The sequence below is a fragment of the Clinocottus analis genome, unplaced genomic scaffold (genome assembly GCF_023055335.1).
Source record: "Clinocottus analis isolate CAN_PGR_092001 unplaced genomic scaffold, fCliAna1.0.p SCAF_36, whole genome shotgun sequence".
Lineage (NCBI taxonomy): Eukaryota > Metazoa > Chordata > Actinopteri > Perciformes > Cottidae > Clinocottus > Clinocottus analis.
In genome coordinates, this window is record NW_027176109.1 from 88189 (window position 1) to 108565 (window position 20377).

General features: G+C 44.7%; 2 protein-coding genes across 6 annotated transcripts; both read left to right on the forward strand.

The window, feature by feature from the left end:
* Window positions 1–162: 162 nt before the first annotated feature.
* On the forward strand, window positions 163–10299 carry ice1 (KIAA0947-like (H. sapiens)). Of its 4 annotated transcripts, XM_068596384.1 has the most exons (20): window positions 163–355; window positions 564–622; window positions 1400–1511; window positions 1629–1705; window positions 1791–1828; window positions 1946–2028; window positions 2124–2200; window positions 2410–2447; window positions 2533–2606; window positions 2704–2740; window positions 2988–3044; window positions 3172–3255; window positions 3350–3669; window positions 4310–6982; window positions 7172–7340; window positions 7465–7625; window positions 7844–8034; window positions 8150–8250; window positions 8340–8438; window positions 9554–10299. In XM_068596384.1, exons 1-20 carry the CDS (start codon window positions 266–268, stop codon window positions 9766–9768), a joined length of 4755 nt encoding a protein of 1584 aa, XP_068452485.1. In that variant the 5' UTR covers window positions 163–265; the 3' UTR covers window positions 9769–10299. The 4 variants fall into 4 exon arrangements, with proteins under 4 accessions (XP_068452485.1, XP_068452487.1, XP_068452489.1 ...); XM_068596386.1 differs by lacking the exons at window positions 163–355; window positions 564–622 and adding an exon at window positions 650–776; XM_068596388.1 differs by lacking the exons at window positions 163–355; window positions 564–622 and adding an exon at window positions 653–769.
* Window positions 10300–11307: 1008 nt separating this feature from the next.
* On the forward strand, window positions 11308–20209 carry LOC137799543 (terminal nucleotidyltransferase 4A-like). 2 transcript variants are annotated; one of them, XM_068596339.1, is made up of 12 exons: window positions 11308–12379; window positions 12908–13031; window positions 14399–14445; window positions 14905–15025; window positions 15220–15327; window positions 15436–15564; window positions 16752–16965; window positions 17403–17529; window positions 17617–17720; window positions 18741–18925; window positions 19031–19153; window positions 19706–20209. In XM_068596339.1, the coding sequence occupies exons 1-12, from the start codon at window positions 11526–11528 to the stop codon at window positions 20192–20194; spliced, it is 2625 nt and encodes an 874-aa protein (XP_068452440.1). In that variant the 5' UTR covers window positions 11308–11525; the 3' UTR covers window positions 20195–20209. The 2 variants fall into 2 exon arrangements, with proteins under 2 accessions (XP_068452440.1, XP_068452441.1); XM_068596340.1 differs by having other exon boundaries at window positions 18744–18925.
* The last annotated feature ends 168 nt before the right edge of the window (window positions 20210–20377 follow it).

Here is a 20377-nt window from a genome sequence, read left to right on the forward strand (position 1 = left end):
AAAAAATACTCAACTGAAAGCCTTTGTTAGTCATATTTAATTGAATCCAACCCAGAACGTAAAAGCAAATACAATCTAGTAAGAAATCTATAATTTAGGTAAACCGGCATCCCGCAAAGCTTCCCCGTGTAGGTCCTAGCTCGGGGTCCTTGGTCAACGTGGGATACACGAAAATGTGAAGTTTATTTTTTTAACCTGTCTGGGATTTGTTTTCAACATGGTCGTCTTTTCATAGAATATAAGACAACGCCGGGGTGATCTTATCATGATGCCGGGAGACAACCAGTCCAAAACGGCAACAATGGCCACCGACGCGATGGTTGGAAACTGTCAAAACTGCCCCGTTCTGCACCAGGTCAGATCATCTTTCTACACAAAAAGTCAGTCAAAAAGTTCCGTTTCGTCTTCATACGACGGCCGTAAACAGGCTACCGCTGCTGTGACATAAACGTGAACCAATGTATCGCTGTTTGTAATCTTATCAGCTCCAGTAAACGCTGTTGGTGATAATACATGTCCCTATTTGTTTTGGTTTTGCTTCTCCCCCGTCTCTCTCACTACAGAGCCTGACCGAGTATGTGACGTCATTTCTGGCGCTGAAACAGAAGATAACGGTGACCGAGTGAGTAACGATGATTTGTAGTTGCCATGGCGATCCTCTCATCGTTTACACGTTAGCGTTAGCTTTAGCCGGATGACGGCTCACTTGACACCAGCGTTCACACACCGGGCAGTCTTCACGAGATGTACCCCTGCAGGGCACCTGCGGGTATCAGGTGCTAAGTAGTTTAATTTAATAATTTAAAAAAATATACACGCTTACTTATTATGATTTTTTTCCCCGCAACATTTCTTGTGTGTTAACTAGCTAGCTAACTAAACATGTTAGCTAGCTAGTTAACTTTTGAATGTGTTTGAAGTAAAACACTGAAAATCAACTGTCAAGATAACCACAAAGTTTCAACTTTTTAACTATGTAATTTGTATGTATTGTTAATATAACATAGTCAGTCAATATAACTATTGTATCACTAGTAACTAACTAGTATTTTCCGCCGCACATCTTTTCCGACTAACCTCTCAACCTTGAATAAAGAAAGTAGCACTTAAATATCCCTTATTTATAGCACTTTGTAATTTGTCTTTTTTGAAGAAATTATACTTTCTTGATTCTTGTTGTTCTGAATGCACTTATTGTCAATCACTTTGGAGAAAAGCGTGTCAGCTAAAAGAAATGTAATGTAATGTGTGATGCTCAATTGTGGCTCGAGTAACTAAGGACGAAGGAGGGGAAACAAGTTGTGCTAAGTTACTTAAAGAATCTCACAATGATGTGACTACAATCTCCCTGTGTTAGTTTCTGAAGAATAAATTCCTGCTGTGAATGTGTTTTCTGCAGCGATGCGATCCGGCTCCAGCAGCAGCTGGAGGAGCTGCAGAGCCGACTCCTGACGCTGGAGAAGAAGACGGAGGATTATGAATCTGTTCAAGCTGAACTGGAGGAAAAGAAGGTACGGCCATTTATAGGAGCTTCCCTCTGACGGCAGTAACGTATTGGTCTTCTAATCCTTTCTGCTGTCATGCTGATACTGACACTGTGTTCACGCTGGTGTTATTTGTTTTGATAGGGTGCTCTTGAGACCTACAGGAGGATGTCTGAGGAGATGGACAAATTGAAGCAGCAAAACAGCAAGACGATGACAGAGTAAGAGATAAATATATTATATCATATTACAACATGTTATCTTTGTGGTGGTACAATGTGAACTATCATTTTTCTCACCCCTCAGGAATATTAAGCTTGAAGACCAGCTCAAGAATCTGGAAGGTACTTGGCATTTATTTAAATTCTCTTACGTTAACTTTAAAGCATACTATAATTTGTAAATGATTAATATATTTAAATGTGTAACAGTGTTTGTGTGTTGTTTCTTTATAAACTCAGAACTGTCAGAGTCACAGTCTCTTGAAAACGCACTGCTGAAGAGGGAAAAGGCCAGTGTAGAAAACATCTTGCTGGAAACACAGGTAAGTGAAAAAAAAAAAAAAAGTGTCATTTAAATCTCATAACTCCCAACAAATGGGAAACTATAAACTTCATTTATATTTTCACCTCTTTTCAGACGTCTTTGAAGAAATCTCAAGCACAAGCAGACCGGGTCGACCAATTGATAGAAGAGAACGCCAAGACAACGATCATGTAAGAACGTGCACTCGCTTTCTTCCATGAGACGTCTTCTCTCTGTGTCTTTTTCTGTTATTTATTATGACACTTTGATGGACTTTTACGTTATGATCATTCATCATTTCATTGTTTATTTTATTCATCATGCTTGTGAGAAAAGAAAGTCATTTTTAAATCAAAACTATGCTAAAAGGCCCCATGTTTTTTCTTCTTCTCCTCAACAGAAAGAACAACATTGAAAATAAAGTTAAGCTGCTTGAAGGTTTGTATTGAACGTCTTGAATTTGCGTTTGTGTGACGACGCTGGCTTTGTGGTGTGAGCTGGATGTTTCTGATCTGTGTTTCAGATTCGGTCAATCATAAAATTCACCAGCTGACCAATGAAAATAATCTGCTGTTGACACATATTGATGACCTCCAGGTGCAGTAATGACCTTTTGTATAGATGTCAAATTGGTGGAAGTATATCTTAAATAATGTTGAAATGACCTCTATTATGTGTATGATTTCAACTGCAGATGAGACTGATGAAACTGGAAAGAGAAAGGAATAAAGGTAAATGAGGAATGTTTACTATAAACAAAATTCCATTTTTTTTTCTTTTTTCCTGTGGTCAAATGTCAAAACCATTTTTTTTTTTAATTTTTAAAAAAAATAGCCCAATTAAAATATGTTTAAAATGAGGTTTCAAAAGGCTCTAATGTAAAAAAAAAAAAAAAAATCTTCAAATTTATAAAACAGCAGCAATTTTTCTGACTTAAAATGATATTTAAATCTAAATATCTGTATTTTCTCTCGACAGAATACAGGAGCACATCGACTCAAGCTCGTGCACCAGAGGAGCCTAAAGTTGACAAAGGTATCCAACCAGCTTCACCCATCATTCATAACATTAACTTAAGCAGCTTATCACATGCAGATAGTTGTCATTTTCACTTCTGCAGCGCGTCATTGTGTCTGTTTTTCATTTCTTTTCTTTTTTTTAGAAAAGTTCCAGATGCTGCTCCAGAACTTGTGGGCATGTGTGGAACCGAAGCAGCAGCTCTCCGTCAGCTTGACGCCCGTATCTGGTGAGGCCGTGTCCATCTGTGTGTTATTACTGCCTTAACTCAAGAAGCGTCTTCACTTTGAATACTCATTCTTGTTGATTCTTGTTGATTTCAGAGTCCGGCTCCAAACCAGTCCCGCCTTGCTCCCCGCGGAACCGACCGCGCCCTCAACCGAGTAGCGCATCGCAGTCTTCTCCCCACAAGCCTCATGTGTCCCCCCGTCGCCTCGCGCAAACAAGCGGCGCTTTTACTCAGTTAAAACCTTTTCCGGATTGGTGGAAGGAAACGGACACGCCCAAAGTGAGAGCGTGTTTATCCATGGAAAATAAAACCGAGGCGTCATCCGCCGACCTGGACGGCTCCACCAAGTCTGTCGGGAAGATACTGGCTCTGTTCAAACCGATGCTCCCCTGCATCTCGCCTCTGCCAGATTCGGTGAGAAATCATAAATACAAGGTGCTGTGTTGCAGTCTTTTTATATAATGAAATCACAATGCGAGAACTGTTAGTAGGGGAAAAAATCAACACATCATAGTATCGAGATATTTTGCGTGTCGATATTGTATCGACACACAAAAGCCAAGTATCCATCTTTTATTGAATCAATTCTAAATGTTTTTGGTCCTAGAATAGTAAAATCAATTTATTTCTTGTCGACAAAGCTTTCCTTTGGGGACAATTTGTGGTTGAAAAAAAAGCTAATATATCGCAATATTGTGATAATATCGTATCGGCACTTAAGTATCGTGACGATATCGTATCGTGGGACCTCTGGTGATTCTACAATGAATGAGCCATCTGTTTAAAGGATGTCCCAGAAGGTGGACCTGGTTTCAAGGCATTGAATTTATTAACCTTAAAATAAGGTCCTAATTGGTATTGAAAGAATTTACAAGTCTTACAAAATGCAAAGACGTGGGAATTGGGACTGTAGGAATTTGTATGAACGTCGAAAAAAAGGGGGATTGTTCTTGCCTTCTGATCAGCCTCTCAAAGTGCCATGTTTGGTTGTATATTATGACTTCATTGAAATGACAGCTATGTGTTTTTTTTCCTCCGCTGTGTCGTCTTGTAGGACACAGAGATGGAATCTATGGAGGCGACTGATTGCGACAAGGAAAAGCATCCCCAACTCTCTGACGACGGTGTTCTTCACGCCCGAGAAGAGTCCCGACTCGCCCCCACGTCGATAACGAGCCACGAGCCGAACTCTTCTGCACCGCCAACGGAGGAGACGGCGGACTTGCCGGAGGTCCCAACGCCGGAGGTCGCGACGGCGGAGGTTACGACACTAGAGGCCGCGACACCGAAGGTCCCAACACCAGAGGCTCCAACGCCCGAGGTCGCGACGCCGGATGTCCCAACGCCGAATGTCTCAACGCCGGAGGTCACGACACAGGAAGTGGAACACGTTCCCAATGACCCCGAAGGTTCGGCACAACATGAGTTGAGTGCCGTTACGGAAATGAAGAACAAAAGGGGCACAAGTGAAGAGGAAATGCATCTTGAAGTACACATGCCGATAGAGCAGGACCCGGTAACTGTGCAGCTGGCGTCGGCATCCTCCTCCTCCTCCGTGTCAGACGTTACACTTTTGGAAAGTCACGAGCTCGGCGGCGGTGCCGAGAGCACATCTCAAAGTGAAAATTCTCCCCAAGAGCCAAAGGAGGATCGGACGGAGCCGATTACGGAGATGGAAGTTGACGCGAGCCCCAGTGATGGCGCCGGTGCTGAATCGGTCGCTGCCGATGGTGGAGAGTCCCCGAGAAGGAGCGACGCAACTGCACTTCCTGAAGAAACGGGAAATGTGTGGTTAGTTTCCTCCTCTGTGACTTCCACAGACTCTGTGGCGGACACGGGGGCTACGACTACAGACAGCGGTTCAGGAGTGGGGGAAAGTCGTCAGGACTGTTGTGGCAGTCTCAGAGGACAGGACGGTGAAGACGGCACCGTTGTTGAACCCCAGGTGAGCGAAAGCCAGCTGAACAAGGACACGGAGGTACCAGAAGATAGCCCCTGTTTGTCCAGCGGCGGCGGCGGCGGTGTCATTGTTGGTGCCTCAAATGGACATGTTGAAGAAGGGCTTGAAAGTGGCGATGCATCCTCCGAACTTCTTAGGAAGAAAGCACGAGGAGCTGGACTGGTCGGTGTAGCAGCTTCTCCCTCAGGGTCAAGCGACGATATCGGTCCTCCGCCTCCTAGCGAGTCCCCGCTGTTGAAGACGGAGGCCGGCGAGCGCCGCGCCGACCGTCAATCCGCTCAAGCAAATGGTAAAACTCCTCCGAAAAAGGACGTTGACGCGGAGACATCGAACAGCCGAACGCTGGCGGGTGACGGGTCTCCCCTCTCCGACTCTCAAGAGACCATCAACTACGAATCCTTGAAAGAGAACATACACTCGGCCTGCAGGCAGCTGAGTCCCACGTGCCTGTTGCCCACGTTGGAGTTGCAGGCTCTGGAGGAAGTCGGCGTTGTCGAGAAGGCCGTCGGCAGAGACAAAGAGAGCATTCACTCGGCCTGCAGGCTGCTGAGTCCCACGTGTCTGTTGCCCACGTTGGAGTTGCATGCTCTGGAGGAAGACGTCTGCAAAGACCTGCTTCAGGACGGCGTGGACGCGAGGGATCGCAAAGAGGCCAAATATAACCTGCGCCACCTCCGGTCCGCCGCCTCGTCGAAGAGCGCCGCCGCCACAAACGGACACAATGAATGTCCAGAGTCGGGCATCAAAGCACCTGGAAGACAGAGCCCTCGCGTGCTCGGCGGGGGGAAGCCGAGCCCCCCGGTGGCTCGTTCCAGCGCGGCGCGGCCGCCTGAGTGCATCGGCCAAGTCCGCTCCGAAATGGGCCCTCCTCTTCCTCGTCTGCTCACGCCCCTGAGGACGCCCCCGAAGGCGGGCAAGTCGATCAATCCAAGGCAGGCGATCGGGAAACTCTCCTTTCCGTCGCCCATGAATCGGCTGGCGTCGCCCACGACTCCCGTCCAGGCCCACCTGACCCCCACGGGCCAGCACCCGAGTTCCTCGTCGTTGAACAGTCCGCTCCGTCCCAACGGCGTCCCGTCGTCGCCGCTTCAGTTCGGCTCCGCCACCCCGAAACACGCCGTGCCCGTTCCGGGTCGCCTGCCGCCGCCGCCAGCGATGATTCCTTCCCCGTCGTCCAGCCCGTCGCAGGAGAACTCCATGAGGATCCTGGACACCATGTACCCGGAGCTGTCGGCCCACGGCCGGACCCTGAGCATCCTCAGGGGCAACGTCGGCCTCGGCATCTGTTCGTCGGAGAGCGGGACGTCCCCGACGGCGACCGACGGCGGGGCGCCGTCCCGCTTCAACTCCTCCTCCACGGCCTTCACCAAGACGGAGACGAGAGGAGGAGCGAAGAGGCCGGCGGCGTTTCTGCTTCAACCCAAAAGCAGCAAATGTCTCCGGATGGATAACTGCTCGCCCGCCGTCGGTCGCGAGCGGGTGCCTACCTCCCCCTCCTCTTCCCACTCCTCCTCAAACAGCGGCGTGGAGTCCACCTCGCCCCGGACTCCCAGTGCCACGCCGCTCAAAGGCGAGACCACCCCTCCTCCGGTCGCAGAGCCTCCGGAGCAAGACCTCATCGAGAAATATTTCAAGCAGATTGAAAGCCAGGCATTCGATCTGCTGCCCGTGATCCAGAGCCACCTGTACGTCGGGAACCTGCCCAAAAAGCCCGTCCTGAGGGACGAGGAGAAGGAGGTCATCTCTGAGATTTGCCGCATCAGCTCGGTGAGTGCAGTGCTGTGTTTACTGGGCTCGTGTTTCGGAAATTCGCATTGCTCTTCCAGTGTAAGAAATGATCTTTTTTTGGGGCACATGTCGACTTCTTTTAGCAGGTTTTCCTTCATTCTTTTTAGGAGAAGAGTATATGTGAAGAATGAACTGTGACATGTTCTGTGTGTTTTTTCTTCTCTTCAGCTTGAGGCAGATTATATGATGTTGCCCATCCTGAACAAGCTGAAAGCGGAGAAACGAGATCTGAGCAGAAACTACATGCAGGCCCTCTGCAGAGTGTACACGGGCATCTGTCGACAGAAGAGAGACTGGGAGAAGGCTCACATCCTGGCCTACAGCCTCCTCACTGAAGGTGAGCAGCACGTGCCTCACACACACACACACACACACACACACACTCCATACACCTGCACCCGCCGTGGTGACTCAATGCACAGAAATGTTTTTCTATTTTCTCATTGTGTACTCTATTGCAGATTTCCCCGACTCTGCCACGCTGGTTCTGTTCATGGTGACGACGTGGCCCAGCGTCCTCTGTCACAGCAGCGCTCTGTGCCGCGCCATACACACCGTCACCAAGCTGAAGGCACCAGAAAGCGTCCGCCGCTGCCTTTCAGCGTTCCTCGAATGGGAGAAGGTGAAGGATTTTGTAGAGACGGGGCTCTTCATTTTGTCTTTATTCCTGTACCTCGACTTTAGCTCATCTCCTATTGAATAATTTTAGACACCTTGGGAGTGATTATTTTTGCTATATACATGTATACTGTTTGATTTCCAACCTGTGCGACCTCAGTTAAGACTTCTTCCCCATTTGTAGCCCCTAACTCTGAACTATGTGTCTCCACGCTGCTGCAGAGTCCTCCCTGTGACATCGACACGCTGATCTCCAGAACGCTCTCTGACATCCGGTCCGGGTCGAGCCGTTCCTTCACCACGCACTGCCGCTACGGGCACGACGTTGGGACTGAGGCGTGGCAGAACATCTTCGCGCTGCAGCTCCTTTGTTCACACAAGAAGTGGAAGTGGACCTACGATAACATTTTGGGGTTTGGGCTTTTTTTTTCTCTGACTTGAAGAGTTAGTCAAACAGACTCTTCTGTGTATAGTCTTTGTAAAAAGTGTGGTACTCCGGTGTTGATGTGTTGTTTTTATCCTTGACAGCAAGGAGCTGTGGCCCCTGATGAACACTTGGGTGACGCAGCCCAGAGGACAACAAGCCCCCGTCTCTGATATGAGCGTCGCCACCATCCTGCGACTCATCGGTCAGTTTTTTTCAACCTGATGAGACGTTTAGTTTAAAGACATCAAATGGCCGTCAGGGATTTCATTACCTTGTTCTTCTTTTCAATAGGATACCTGTGTCACCTGGGACTCAAGGAGAGGTGTGTGTCCACGGTGGGAACGGTCGCCAACGTCATGAACTCGTTCGGAAGACATGGACAGGCTGAAGGTATGAAATATGAGAGATTTCTTTCGTTAGATATTTGGAATATTTAGATTTTGTTTATGTCTTCTATGTGTGTCCACACAACTACTGACCTGTGTAATTAATTGTGCTAGATATATTTATTTTTTATACATTAAATTTGTTTATATATATATATTTTTTAATTGTATATATGTATATATATATATATATATATATATATATATATATATATATATATATATATATGTATATGTATATGTGTATGTATATATATATATGTATATATATATATATGTATATGTATATGTGTATGTATATATATATGTATATGTATATGTATATATATATGTATATGTATATATATATGTATATATATATATGTATATGTATATATATGTATATATATATATATATATATGTATATATATGTATATATATGTATATATATATATATATATATATATATATATATATATATATATATATATATATATATATATATATATATATATATGTATATATATATATATGTATATATATATATATATATATATATATATATATATATATGTATATATATATATATGTATATATATATATATGTATATATATATATGTATATATACATATATGTATATATACATATATGTATATATACATATACATATATATATACATATACATATATATATACATATATATATATATATACATATACATATATATATATATACATATATATATATATATATATATATATATATATACATATATATATATATATATATATATATATACATATACATATACATATATATATGTATATATGTATACATATACATATACATATATATATGTATACATATATATATATATATATATATATATATATATATATATATATATATGTATATATATTTTATATATGTATACAGTGTATATATTTTATTTTTATGTTGTGTGTATATATATATATCTATCTCAAATAGTAATATTTGAATAATATATATATATATAATATTTTTATTTAATTTATTTTTATATATATATATGTATATAATGCTTTGACATCCAGCAGATGTATCTCCATAAGCAGTGTAATCGCATCACCCCCCCCCCCCCCCTCCTCCCTCCAGGTGTGCCATGGGAGGTCCAGCTGTCTGCCATCTACTGCATCTACGACCTCTCTCCCTGCAATCCCAAACAGGCCCTGGAGGCCATAGCGGAGTGGAGAGGAGAAACGTCCGGCAGCGTCCCTCCTGCCGTCACCAGCTGCATCACCCAGTTAGCTTCTGTCTGCAGGCAGGGCTCCGAGCTGAAGAAGACGCTCGCGCCGCAGCCGTCCACCTGAACACGCCTGTGAGTCTGTTTCCCATATCACAGACGGGGGCGAAAGAAACTATTTTAACTTGCCGACGACAGAGCTGCTCACCGTCTGCAGACATTACAGACGGGTTTTATCCTCAGTGCCTGGAGCTTCACTGCGTCTGCAGCTGAAACAAGCAGTCAGCGACGGTTTCAGACACTCAAACGTTTTACTTTTTTTGTTACGTGCACTTCTACTTTATAAAATACATTACTTAAATGTACTCAAGATTTTGTAGCAAATTTGTCCCACTTGTTTTTTTTATTGTTGGAGACATTATTTTATCTGCCCACACCGTGTAATAAAGGTACCGGCACGACTCCTCCCTGCGGTTCTCAGGTAATGTTCTAAAGTGTTGTAAAATATGTTCAGGTATGATTGTGGCTTTGTTGTATATGTTCATTTCATTTGTGTGTTTGTACATACGAGGTATTGCTGTCAATACTTTGTACAGCTTAACAGTTCAGAGGTTATTTAACTTTTTCAAAATAAAAATTTCTACATATTGAAAATAAATTGTCTGTGTCGGTGCATTATCTTCTCACCTGTCTTACTGCATCACATGCAGTGAATATATAAAAATACTGCTGTGTGTACCAGTTTATGACTCATGTTAATTAACCACAAACATTAATATAAGACATTAGTGATGAAGGCAGCGATAATGTTCCAGCTAAATTACTTTTAACTCTCACGTTTTGTCCATCCTGCCCCCTTCTGAAAAGTGTTGAAACGCTTTAAAGCAGCAGTTTCCGGGGCCAGCAATCCTTCAAAATAAAAGCTTAAAACTAAATTAGAGCCATACACGCCATAAAGTATAAAGAAACGGCTCCTGTGGTCAGTGTGTGGTCATACAAGGAATTTGACTATTGACTTCTATTACTGTCGATGTACTTTCATAAGATCTATAAAAAAAATAAAAAGATGTAAAGTCAGAAATAAATGGCCTTCCATATTCATATGATGATGAATAAAAAAAATCTTTCAAAGAATATATTATACAAAATATATATTTATATTCATTTGGAATTGTATCTGTTGTGTCTTTTTCTGCCACAAAAAACGTATGGCAAAAAAAAGGTATGACAAAAAAAAGTCATAATTATGAGATAATAAAGTCGAAATTATGAGATAAAAAGTCGATATGATGACTTTTTATCTCTTTATTTTTCCTTTATTGGTGGAAGTGGGCTTCTATGAATAAAACAAATAATAATAATTTATACAATATATATATATATATATGTATGTATTCATTTGGAATTGTGTCTTTGGTGTCTGACGTTTGATATCTTTCAAAGAAATAAAAAATATATGTATTTAAAATATATATTATATATATTATTTAAAATATATATTAGCTTAACTTCCGGTTTGTGTGGCGTGAACGCGGAAGACTTGACGCGCCTCTCAGTCTCGAGGGGGCGTGGTCAAAAGATTTAAATCCCTCACACATGCGTAGACGCGGATCCGTGCTGCTGGGTGCGCCATATTGGCTGCTTTTACACTGGGAGTGGAGTTAGACAAGCCGCTTGAAGCGAGAGAGACAGAGAGAAGATAAAAATGATCAGTTTCAGGACATGAAGCATTGCAACGATGACAAGTGAACCAACGCGGTAGGATCAACTCGTTTTCTTACGCGGACAAAGTCTTTTAATTTGCTCCAATTTGCGCTCTCATTTCCTCCGAAAAAAAGGAGGTTCTCGACTCCCAACTCTCCCCCCTCCCCCCTCCAAGTCCAAATGGACCCCAGGACCGCTTGGATCCAGCCGGAGCAGAAGGGACCTGCCAATTCCCTGTGGATGCACATTTGGGAAACCTCTCAGGGATTCAGAGCCGCCGACAACAACCACCACCACCACCACCACCTCCACCACCACCACCACCTCCACCTGCAGCGCAACTTTGCGGCGCAAAACTCAACGGAGTCCAACGGCGAGTATTGCAAAAATGTTGCGTCGGTGTCGTTGGCGCCGCTGGTGGGGTGTGTGTTTGGGAAACTGCCGAAGCGAGACGGCGGCGGCGGCGGAGGAGAGAGGGCGACCGTCCGGAGGAAAGGCTCGCTGTCGCCGTCCTCCTCCTCGCTGGACTCGGAGGCCGAGAGCAGCTCCTCGCCCTCGGGCTCCTCGCTGCAAATCGATAATTTGAACGTCGCAGAGGAGGCCAGCCGGTTCCTCCACTACGGCGAGCACCAGCTGAACGAGAGCAACCTCAGGCAGCAGTATCTTCATCATCATCATCATCATCTTCCTCCTCCTCCCGTTGCTGCTCCTGCTCCTCTCCACCACGCCGCTCAGCAGCAACACTGTCGCAGCATGCAACAGCCCGGCGGCCACACCCCCGCCGGGACTCAAGCCCAGCACCACCAGCAGCACCAACACCACCACCACCACCACCACCAGCAGCAGCAGCATGGGACCAGTAACCACCACCACCACCACCACCAGTCCCAGTCGTCCGGCCGCAGGAAGCACCTGAGCAGAGCCAACACTTTCCACGGCGTCAACCCGCAGCCGTCCTCGGGCTGCGATGGCCACCACGCAGACTCCTCCTGCAGCCTGTGGAAGTGCAGGCGCTACAGCCCTGGCATTAACGGGTGAGTGTAGAAGAATGTGTTTTTAAAATATATATATATACACAACATTTTGTTGCATGATTATTGTGCTTCTACCAGCAGGTCACCCAGCAACACGAGCAGTGGTTTCAGGCTCACTGCTGCATGTGTCGCAAGGCCAAATGTTAAATATGGAGGACAGATATTCACATTTTATTCTCTGCATGTTGTGCAACATAGTTGTGACTATACACCTGAAGATGTGTGTTACCTTAAACTATCATGGCAGTAATTGACCCATGAACTTGACTTTATGTGTCATATTTCTTTATTTTTCCCCAACCAATCTAAGTAGTTTGCAAAACTTAAGTTCCTGTGTGTGTGTGTGTGTGTGTGTGTGTGTGTGTGTGTGTGTGTGTGTGTGTGTGTGGCCCAAATCAATGATCAATTTCCCAGTGCTTCAAGCATTTACCAGCAGCAGGCCTCTTTTATTCATTTATCTCTAATACTACAGTCCGTAGTCCGGCTCCGTCCATGACCCTCGGCTGTCCTGTTAAATTTTCTCCACAGTCTCCACGAAGAGATCGTGGACTTCTTCAACTTCATGTCTCCGCGGCCGGAGGAGGAGGCCATGAGGCGAGCGGTCGTGAACAGAATAGAAAGCGTCATCAAGGACATGTGGCCCATGGCGCGGGTGAGTGGCTCAAGCTCTGGCTCTGCACAGGAAGTAGGACCTCGGGCCCGTTTTGAGATTATTACTCTTCTTCTTTTCAGTGGATTATATGAGCGACTAATCTGAGTCGCTGCGTGATCTCTAAACCTCCACCAAAGTTGGACGTGCTGTAGTTTCACACGCTGCTTAAATTCATGCGTGACAGTAAAATAGATGATTGATTTGAGTCTCTGAGTGAGAGGCGGTGATGTAGTGGACTGCTTCATGTTCAGAGAGAGACAGAATATTATGAGTTAAATATCTGAAGATACTTTATTCATCCACAGGGGGACATTTGTTTGCAGCAGCAAGCAAAAAATATTAAATAAGAAGTATAAATTCAGGCTTTTTTCACGCTCTGTCTACTCAAACTGTGTATTGAAGGCCTCAGAATGAATGGGACTGATCTTAAATGTTTGTTTTTTGGCGCTGTAAACCTGTCAACACACTAAAGAATATAGTTTATAAATCTATTTCAGATGAACAATGCTTTAAAAATGCCCGTGGAGTTGCCGTTTAACATTTTGTCTTTTTGATTTAATGCATTTTGTGTGAAGTGTATTGCTCTGCATGGCGTGTTATTGCCTGTTTGAAAGAAAATCCTGATTATTGTGTCTGGCGGTTTGAATGCATCCTGTTTACACTGCACCTCTAAACACAGTCGGGTGTACTCAGTGTTCACGTCACTGAGAGCAACATTAGTCCATTATTTTCCGTTCCATGTTGCCAACAGAATGTTAGACGGCGTTTATACTTTGTGAGAATCGCCATTTTTATGTGTATGTGTTAACATTTTGAGCTAATTATAGCGCAGACGAGTCCCACCGGGCCTCGCGTTCCTCTAAAGACCAATTTGTGTTACTTTTCCAAGCGGCGGTGACACAAATGTGTAATGTTCGTGTCGTGGTCCCTAAATAGAAAACGGGTTGTTGACCGTGACACAGTCCATTTTTACAGGATGACATGTGTCTCCTCTTGGAGCCACATGCAGTATTTTGAGAACTATTTCTGAAGTTATTAATATTTAGAAAAGCCCAGTGAGACATCGACTCAAACTATCGCTTACTGCTTATCATAAGTGAGGACTTCTAGACATTTTAACAGTATTATTATCCTGCAAGTTTGTCTGTACACATCAACGGCACGAATAGATTACATAAATACGTTATGGTTTTTATTCTCTCCTAACCTGTTTGCTCTGGCATGAGGAAGCACACACACCGGGCGGTAAACTTCAATGAGCGGTGTCGCTAACTGCTAACCGCTAACACACACACACACACAGAGAGGTCAAACTATCTTTTCACCGTAATGTTTTACGACTCGACTCTTGTTTATTCGTCTCGCAGGTGGAGATCTTTGGCAGCTTCAGCACAGGACTTTATCTTCCGTCGAGGTAATATCTGTTTGTTTTTTTGTTTTTTTTATACGGGCCGGTTTGCAATTGTCTCTTAAAATGCAAGTTTGCGACTACAAATGCAACCACATTGCTAGAAATTCAGATTTTACTTGTCATGGATAAAGTTTGTTCCTCACGGCTGTCGTATACTGCTAAGCAGGAGGGTCATATTTTAACATTTTAGTGAAAGTGATTTAAAGCAATTTTTTTTTGATTAAGGTGTAGAAAAGGCTGCTTTTTTAATCCCATATTAATTATTAAATGTAAAAAAAGTCTCTTGTTCCTAATCTTTCAGTTTCACATTGTTTGCACAGCCTTTTCCTCAAAAGCCTGACTTAATGACATAACATAAAACTAAGCTTTTCACGTCGTGACCTCTGCGTCACTGTGTGTTCATGGAAAACCTGTAAGCGACACACTCGTTGCGGTACAAAGTTCGTTGTGTCTCCTCCTCAGTGACATTGACCTGGTGGTGTTTGGAAACTGGGACCATCCCCCACTGCAGGAACTGGAGCAAGCCCTGAGGAAACACAACGTGGCGGGGTCGTATCCCATCAAGGTCCTCGACAAAGCGACTGTACGTCACCGGGAGAGTCTTTTTTTAACATTATTTTATGAATTGTTTTACATTGAGAACCCACACAAGCGGGTTTAAAGCTCATGCTCGAGTCAAGTCCTTCTGAATCATGTAAAGCAGATTTGGCTCCCCTTACCTTTTTTTAAAAAAAATTTTATGGCTTGATTCCAATTGACTCTTCGACCCGTCCTCAGGTGCCAATCATCAAGCTTACGGACCATGAAACGGAGGTGAAAGTGGACATCAGCTTCAATGTGGAGACGGCTGTTAAAGCGGCGCAGTTCATCAAAAGCTATCTGAAGGTAAAAGCTTTTAACACTTGACCTGTTCAACACAAGTGTGTGTGTGTGTGTGTGTGTGTGTGTGTGTGTGTGTGTGTGTGTGTCATGCTTTGTCTTTCTCTCTCGTAGAAGTACACGGTTCTGCCGCCTCTGATCTTCGTGCTGAAGCAGTTCCTGCTGCAGAGGGATCTGAATGAAGTCTTCACCGGAGGAATCAGCTCTTACAGCCTCATTCTAATGGCTATCAGCTTCCTGCAGGTACATACATACATACATACATACATGCATGCATGCATACATACACATGCCCGCTGCATCCATTAAACATGAGCATTTTGTCTGTTAACAATGTTGTTTTGTCAAATCAACTTCAGCAAATTCTGTGTGAGATTAGTAAATGTGATTTATTTTGTACTTGTAACTTCTCCGTGTGCGTGTGATGCGTCATGCTGCGTTCACTAAACAAAACAGTTGCGAATATTCGCCATTCTTTTTCCGCCTTATTTTACTCGCTCGACTTTATGTGGTTAATTCACTTTTTCACAACCATTCACGGCGGAAAGGGGGCGCGGCTTGAGCTACGTTAGCCCAAGTTTCCAGCACGTAGCCTCACTAGCTAACCTAAACTGACCCGGTCACGCTCCTGTAGCTACCAGCACATAGCCTCACTAGCTAACCTAAACTGGCCCGGTCACGTTCCTGTAGCTACGAGCACATAGCCTCACTAGCTAACCTAAACTGGCCCGGTCACATTCCTGTAGCTAGCAGCACATAGCCTCACTAGCTAACCTAAACTGGCCCGGTCACATTCCTGTAGCTAGCAACACATAGCCTCACTAGCTAACCTAAACTGGCCCGGTCACGTATCTGTAGCTAGCAGCACATAGCCTCACTAGCTAACCTAAACTGACCCGGTCACGTTCCTGTAGCTAGCAGCACATAGCCTCACTAGCTAACCTAAACTGGCCCGGTCACATTCCTGTAGCTACCAGCACATAGCCTCACTAGCTAACCTAAACTGACCCGGTCACGCTCCTGTAGCTAGGAACACATAGCCTCACTAGCTAACCTAAACTGGCCCGGTCACATTCCTGTAGCTAGCAAGCTAGGAGCACATAGCCTCACTAGCTAACCTAAACTGGCCCGGTCACATTCCTGTAGCTAGCAGCACATAGCCTCACTAGCTAACCTAAACTGGCCCGGTCACATTCCTGTACCTAGCAGCACATAGCCTCACTAGCTAACCTAAACTGGCCCGGTCGTGTATCTGTAGCTAGCAGCACATAGCCTCACTAGCTAACCTAAACTGGCCCGGTCGTGTATCTGTAGCTAGCAGCACATAGCCTCACTAGCTAATATGCTGTGAACGGGCTTCAGACTTAAAAACCCTTTTTTTCTTAACGAGCTGCCGCTTTGTGTTTTTTTTTTTTTCCCCCGCTCATCAGCTGCACCCTCGGATCGACACGCGGCGCTCCAACATCAACCTGGGCATCCTGCTGATCGAGTTCTTCGAGCTGTACGGCCGCGACTTCAACTACATGAAGACCGGCATCCGGGTGAAGAACGGAGGGTCCTACCACTCAAAGGAGGAGCTGCTCAAAGACATGGGGAGCGAGAACCGGCCGTCCATGCTCTGCATAGAGGACCCCATACATCCAGGTCAGCTGGGGGTCCGACCCGATGACGACTTAAAATGGAGCGTGGCATGAGTTTATTTAATTAGATGCACAACCATGTGATAAAAGGATAATCGGCTATGACGTAGCGAACGTTTATCATCTGCCATTAGCGCATCTACGTGGGGGAAACATGACAAAAGGGCGAATAACTATTGTACAGTGAACTGAAGACTAAACAAAGTGGAGAAAAGAAGCAGATGAGTCTGTGTTGAGTTCTGGTTGTTGCCTCATTGTGTCGAGTAATGTTACATTTGAGTAAAACGACACCCAATTAATCTGGATTTGACTGACAGGCTTTGCCTCTCGTGCCGAGCTGACTGCTGCTGTTTCTTCGTTTCGCTGGACTTTAAACGGACCGTTGTCCACGTATCGTATTCTCCAAGGTAATCTCCATATGTTTTGTATTAATTGTCCCAGAGAACGATGTTGGCAGGAGCTCGTACGGCGTTCTGCAAGTCAAGCAGGTGTTTGACTTTGCCTACATGGTGCTGAGTCACGGCGTGTCTGCTCTCGCTCGCGCTTACCCCAACAAAGAGTACGACAGGTCGGTGTCTCCTCACATTATTTAAATCATTGCTTTTCACTTCTTTTTTTTGCGTGTTCTGACGGCGTTGCGGGTCTGTGTTTGCAGTACTTTAGGACGCATCATCAAAGTCAGCCCCGAGGTGTTGGCCTACAGGGACTGGACCAATAGGAAGTGGGGCGCCCAGCAGCACGCCAACCCCGAGAACCACGGTAACCTTTTCAGGGGAAGCTTTGGTGTCGCGTCTACTTTGTGACGTTTAGGGGGATTTCACACCTTTTTGTTCATGTGGTCCAGAAAAAGATGGAAACAAACACTACCGGTCAGAAGTACAGCCCCTTTTTTACCAGTTTTTATTGAAATTTAAGCAGTTTAAGTCCAGTGTCAAACCTTAAAAGGGTTGAAAGGTCAGCGGCAAACTGCCAGAGGTCAAACAGAATTACCAAAGGAAGACAGAGAGACCGTTATAACCTTTAAAAGTGTCTTTCCTTCAGAGAAATTGCAAAGAAAGCAAAAGCAGCTGTTATATCTGCAAAAGGCTTCTTAGATTAGTCAAACATGTAGATTACATTTTGTTAAAAAAAAATCATTGAATCGTTTTTACCTTCAATTGTTTATTTGTTCATGCTTAAATTAAGAAATTACATTGAGAAATTAAACTGTACATTTCAATAAAAACTGGAGACATTGAGGCATTTTAAAACCTTTGACCGGTAGTATGCGCTGCTGCATTTTAATTCTGTTTTTTGATTTCTAAGCATTTTTAGTCATAATTCATAACATGCTGTCACTTTGCAACTCTCATAATGCTAACAGGTAAAGACGGGTTGAAAAGTACAGTTGGATTTAACAGCTTTGACCTATTTAATCAGAATAAACCTGTGCTGACACGTTAACACGGTTACATATGCTTATTTGCACGGCCTTATACGGAGGAATCCTAAGATTTCTGGACAGATTTCACGAACGGCAGCTGGATTTATTAGTAAAATAGCATGTTAACAAACATCTGCCGCCATAATATCCTGTTTTTGTTAGTTTTTTTAATGCTTTCACATGACGGACGACTCACTAGTGTCTGCTGTGTGTTTGAACCGACCTGGTTTGGTGTGAAAACGCCATTTTTGTTTCTTGGTGACGTTTCCAGTAAACGTGACCAGATGTCCTGCAGACTCCCGTCATGTGGTAATGTGCCTGAAAGCTCAGCTCCAGTGTCCTGTCTTTGGTCCCAGAAGTAGAGAGCTGTGAGCGGGACATCGCCAGACTGAGGCTCGGTTCAGTGGAGGACCAGAGAGACGCTTCCTCGCCGCTCAGCGCCGACTCCCCCTCGCCGCCGCCCGTCTTCCTCTCCAGCCCTCAACACCGCTCCTCGTCATCCTCCGCATGCTCGCTCTCCTCCTACTCCGGAAGCGACATGGTAAGACGTGTTTTTGTCTCTTGATGCAATCAGAATCTGCCATCATTTATCCACATTTTCTCCTTTTTTCTATGTGCAACTTTGCCTTTTTTTTTGTTTTTCCAGGAGTCTGATTCTCCTCCGATGCAGCTCCACCCCCTGAGCCTGGCCTCCGTCCACTCGGTGCTCCAGATGGCTGCTGACCCGAGGGCCGCTCATCCTGCAGGCTTCCTCCACGCCACGCCGCAGGTTGGTGTCATTTACTTTGTCCCACCTCCTTCTACAGGTATAAACCTTCATGTAAAACGATATAAACCTTTCATCAGGACTCTTACGGTCACAAAAAACCTAGAAAAAAAGACATGCAATTTTTAAAATGGTTATTTTCAGGCCTGGAAAAGAAAAATAATAAGTGTTGGGAAAAGTTCATGATGTTTGAAATAATAAATCTGCTTTAGCAGACATACAGGCATCTATATAAATGTTTATTCTTTTAATCAAACTATTGTCTCTCATTCATTTGAGTCATTTAAGGTTTACTGTGTGCTTTGAATCCTCATTGTTAGTTTAAATACGACATTTTATCACTTTTTACTGTTTACACACACATTTCACACAATGTTTGCTCATGGACATTGGATTAAAAGTCATAGAAATATGCTTAAAAAGTCATGAAAATCCATTGGTCATAAAGTATATGAACCCTGTACTGTGGGCCTAAAAAGTACTGCACAAAACATCCCAGAAACCTTTCTCTTGGTGGCGTTGTCGCGGCATCTTGCACTTCTTTTGGCTCTTCAGGTCCAGATGTCGCTCCCAGAAGCCCTCGCCGTGTCCTCGCTCGCCGACTGCCAGTTCTACCACGAGAATCCACCTACGATCGGCCTCGTGCATCATCACATGACGCAAGCTGCCCACGTCTCCCAGCACCCCAACTCCACGAGCCCCCTGCCCAGCCCCCTCCACCACCAGCTCCACCAGCAGCACCCCCAGCACCACCAGCAGCAGCAGCACCCCCACCCTCCTCAGATGGCGGGGCCCCACAGCCACCCGTACACCACGCGCTCCAGTTCCCATGGCTCGCTCGAGCCGCACAAAGCCGGCTTAAAGCACAACCAGGGCCTCCGAGGTCCAGACCCTGGACGCTGCGGCTTCAGCCCCCAGCGGAGGTTCGGCCCCCAGGGGCCGGCCGCGGCGCCGCCGGGCTTCAGGAGCCAGCAGCAGTACAACCGCAACACCTGGCGGCGCCGGAGGAGGGACAACATGCCCGCGCTTAACCACATCAGATGAAACGCCTGCATGACTGGCAATGACACTTTTTTTTTTTTTTTTTTTCATTCTTTTTTTTTTTTTTGAATTTATTTATTTTGAATTTATTTATTTATTTATTTATTTTGAATTTTTTTTTTTTTTTTTTGAAATCCTCACGACTTTCGTCCTGGAATTCACACGTCGACAGAAGTCGTCTCCCAA

Coding starts and splice junctions, on each gene's coding strand:
- LOC137799543 (XM_068596339.1), top strand. CDS start 11,526: ATGGACCCCAGGACCGCTTGGATCCAGCCGGAGCAGAAGGGACCTGCC. Junction 13,032..14,398: donor ACATGTGGCCCATGGCGCGG/GTGAGTGGCTCA, acceptor TTCGTCTCGCAG/GTGGAGATCTTTGGCAGCTT. Junction 15,328..15,435: donor TCATCAAAAGCTATCTGAAG/GTAAAAGCTTTT, acceptor TCTCTCTCGTAG/AAGTACACGGTTCTGCCGCC.
- ice1 (XM_068596384.1), top strand. CDS start 266: ATGATGCCGGGAGACAACCAGTCCAAAACGGCAACAATGGCCACCGAC. Junction 2,201..2,409: donor AACGCCAAGACAACGATCAT/GTAAGAACGTGC, acceptor TCTCCTCAACAG/AAAGAACAACATTGAAAATA. Junction 2,741..2,987: donor GGAAAGAGAAAGGAATAAAG/GTAAATGAGGAA, acceptor TTCTCTCGACAG/AATACAGGAGCACATCGACT.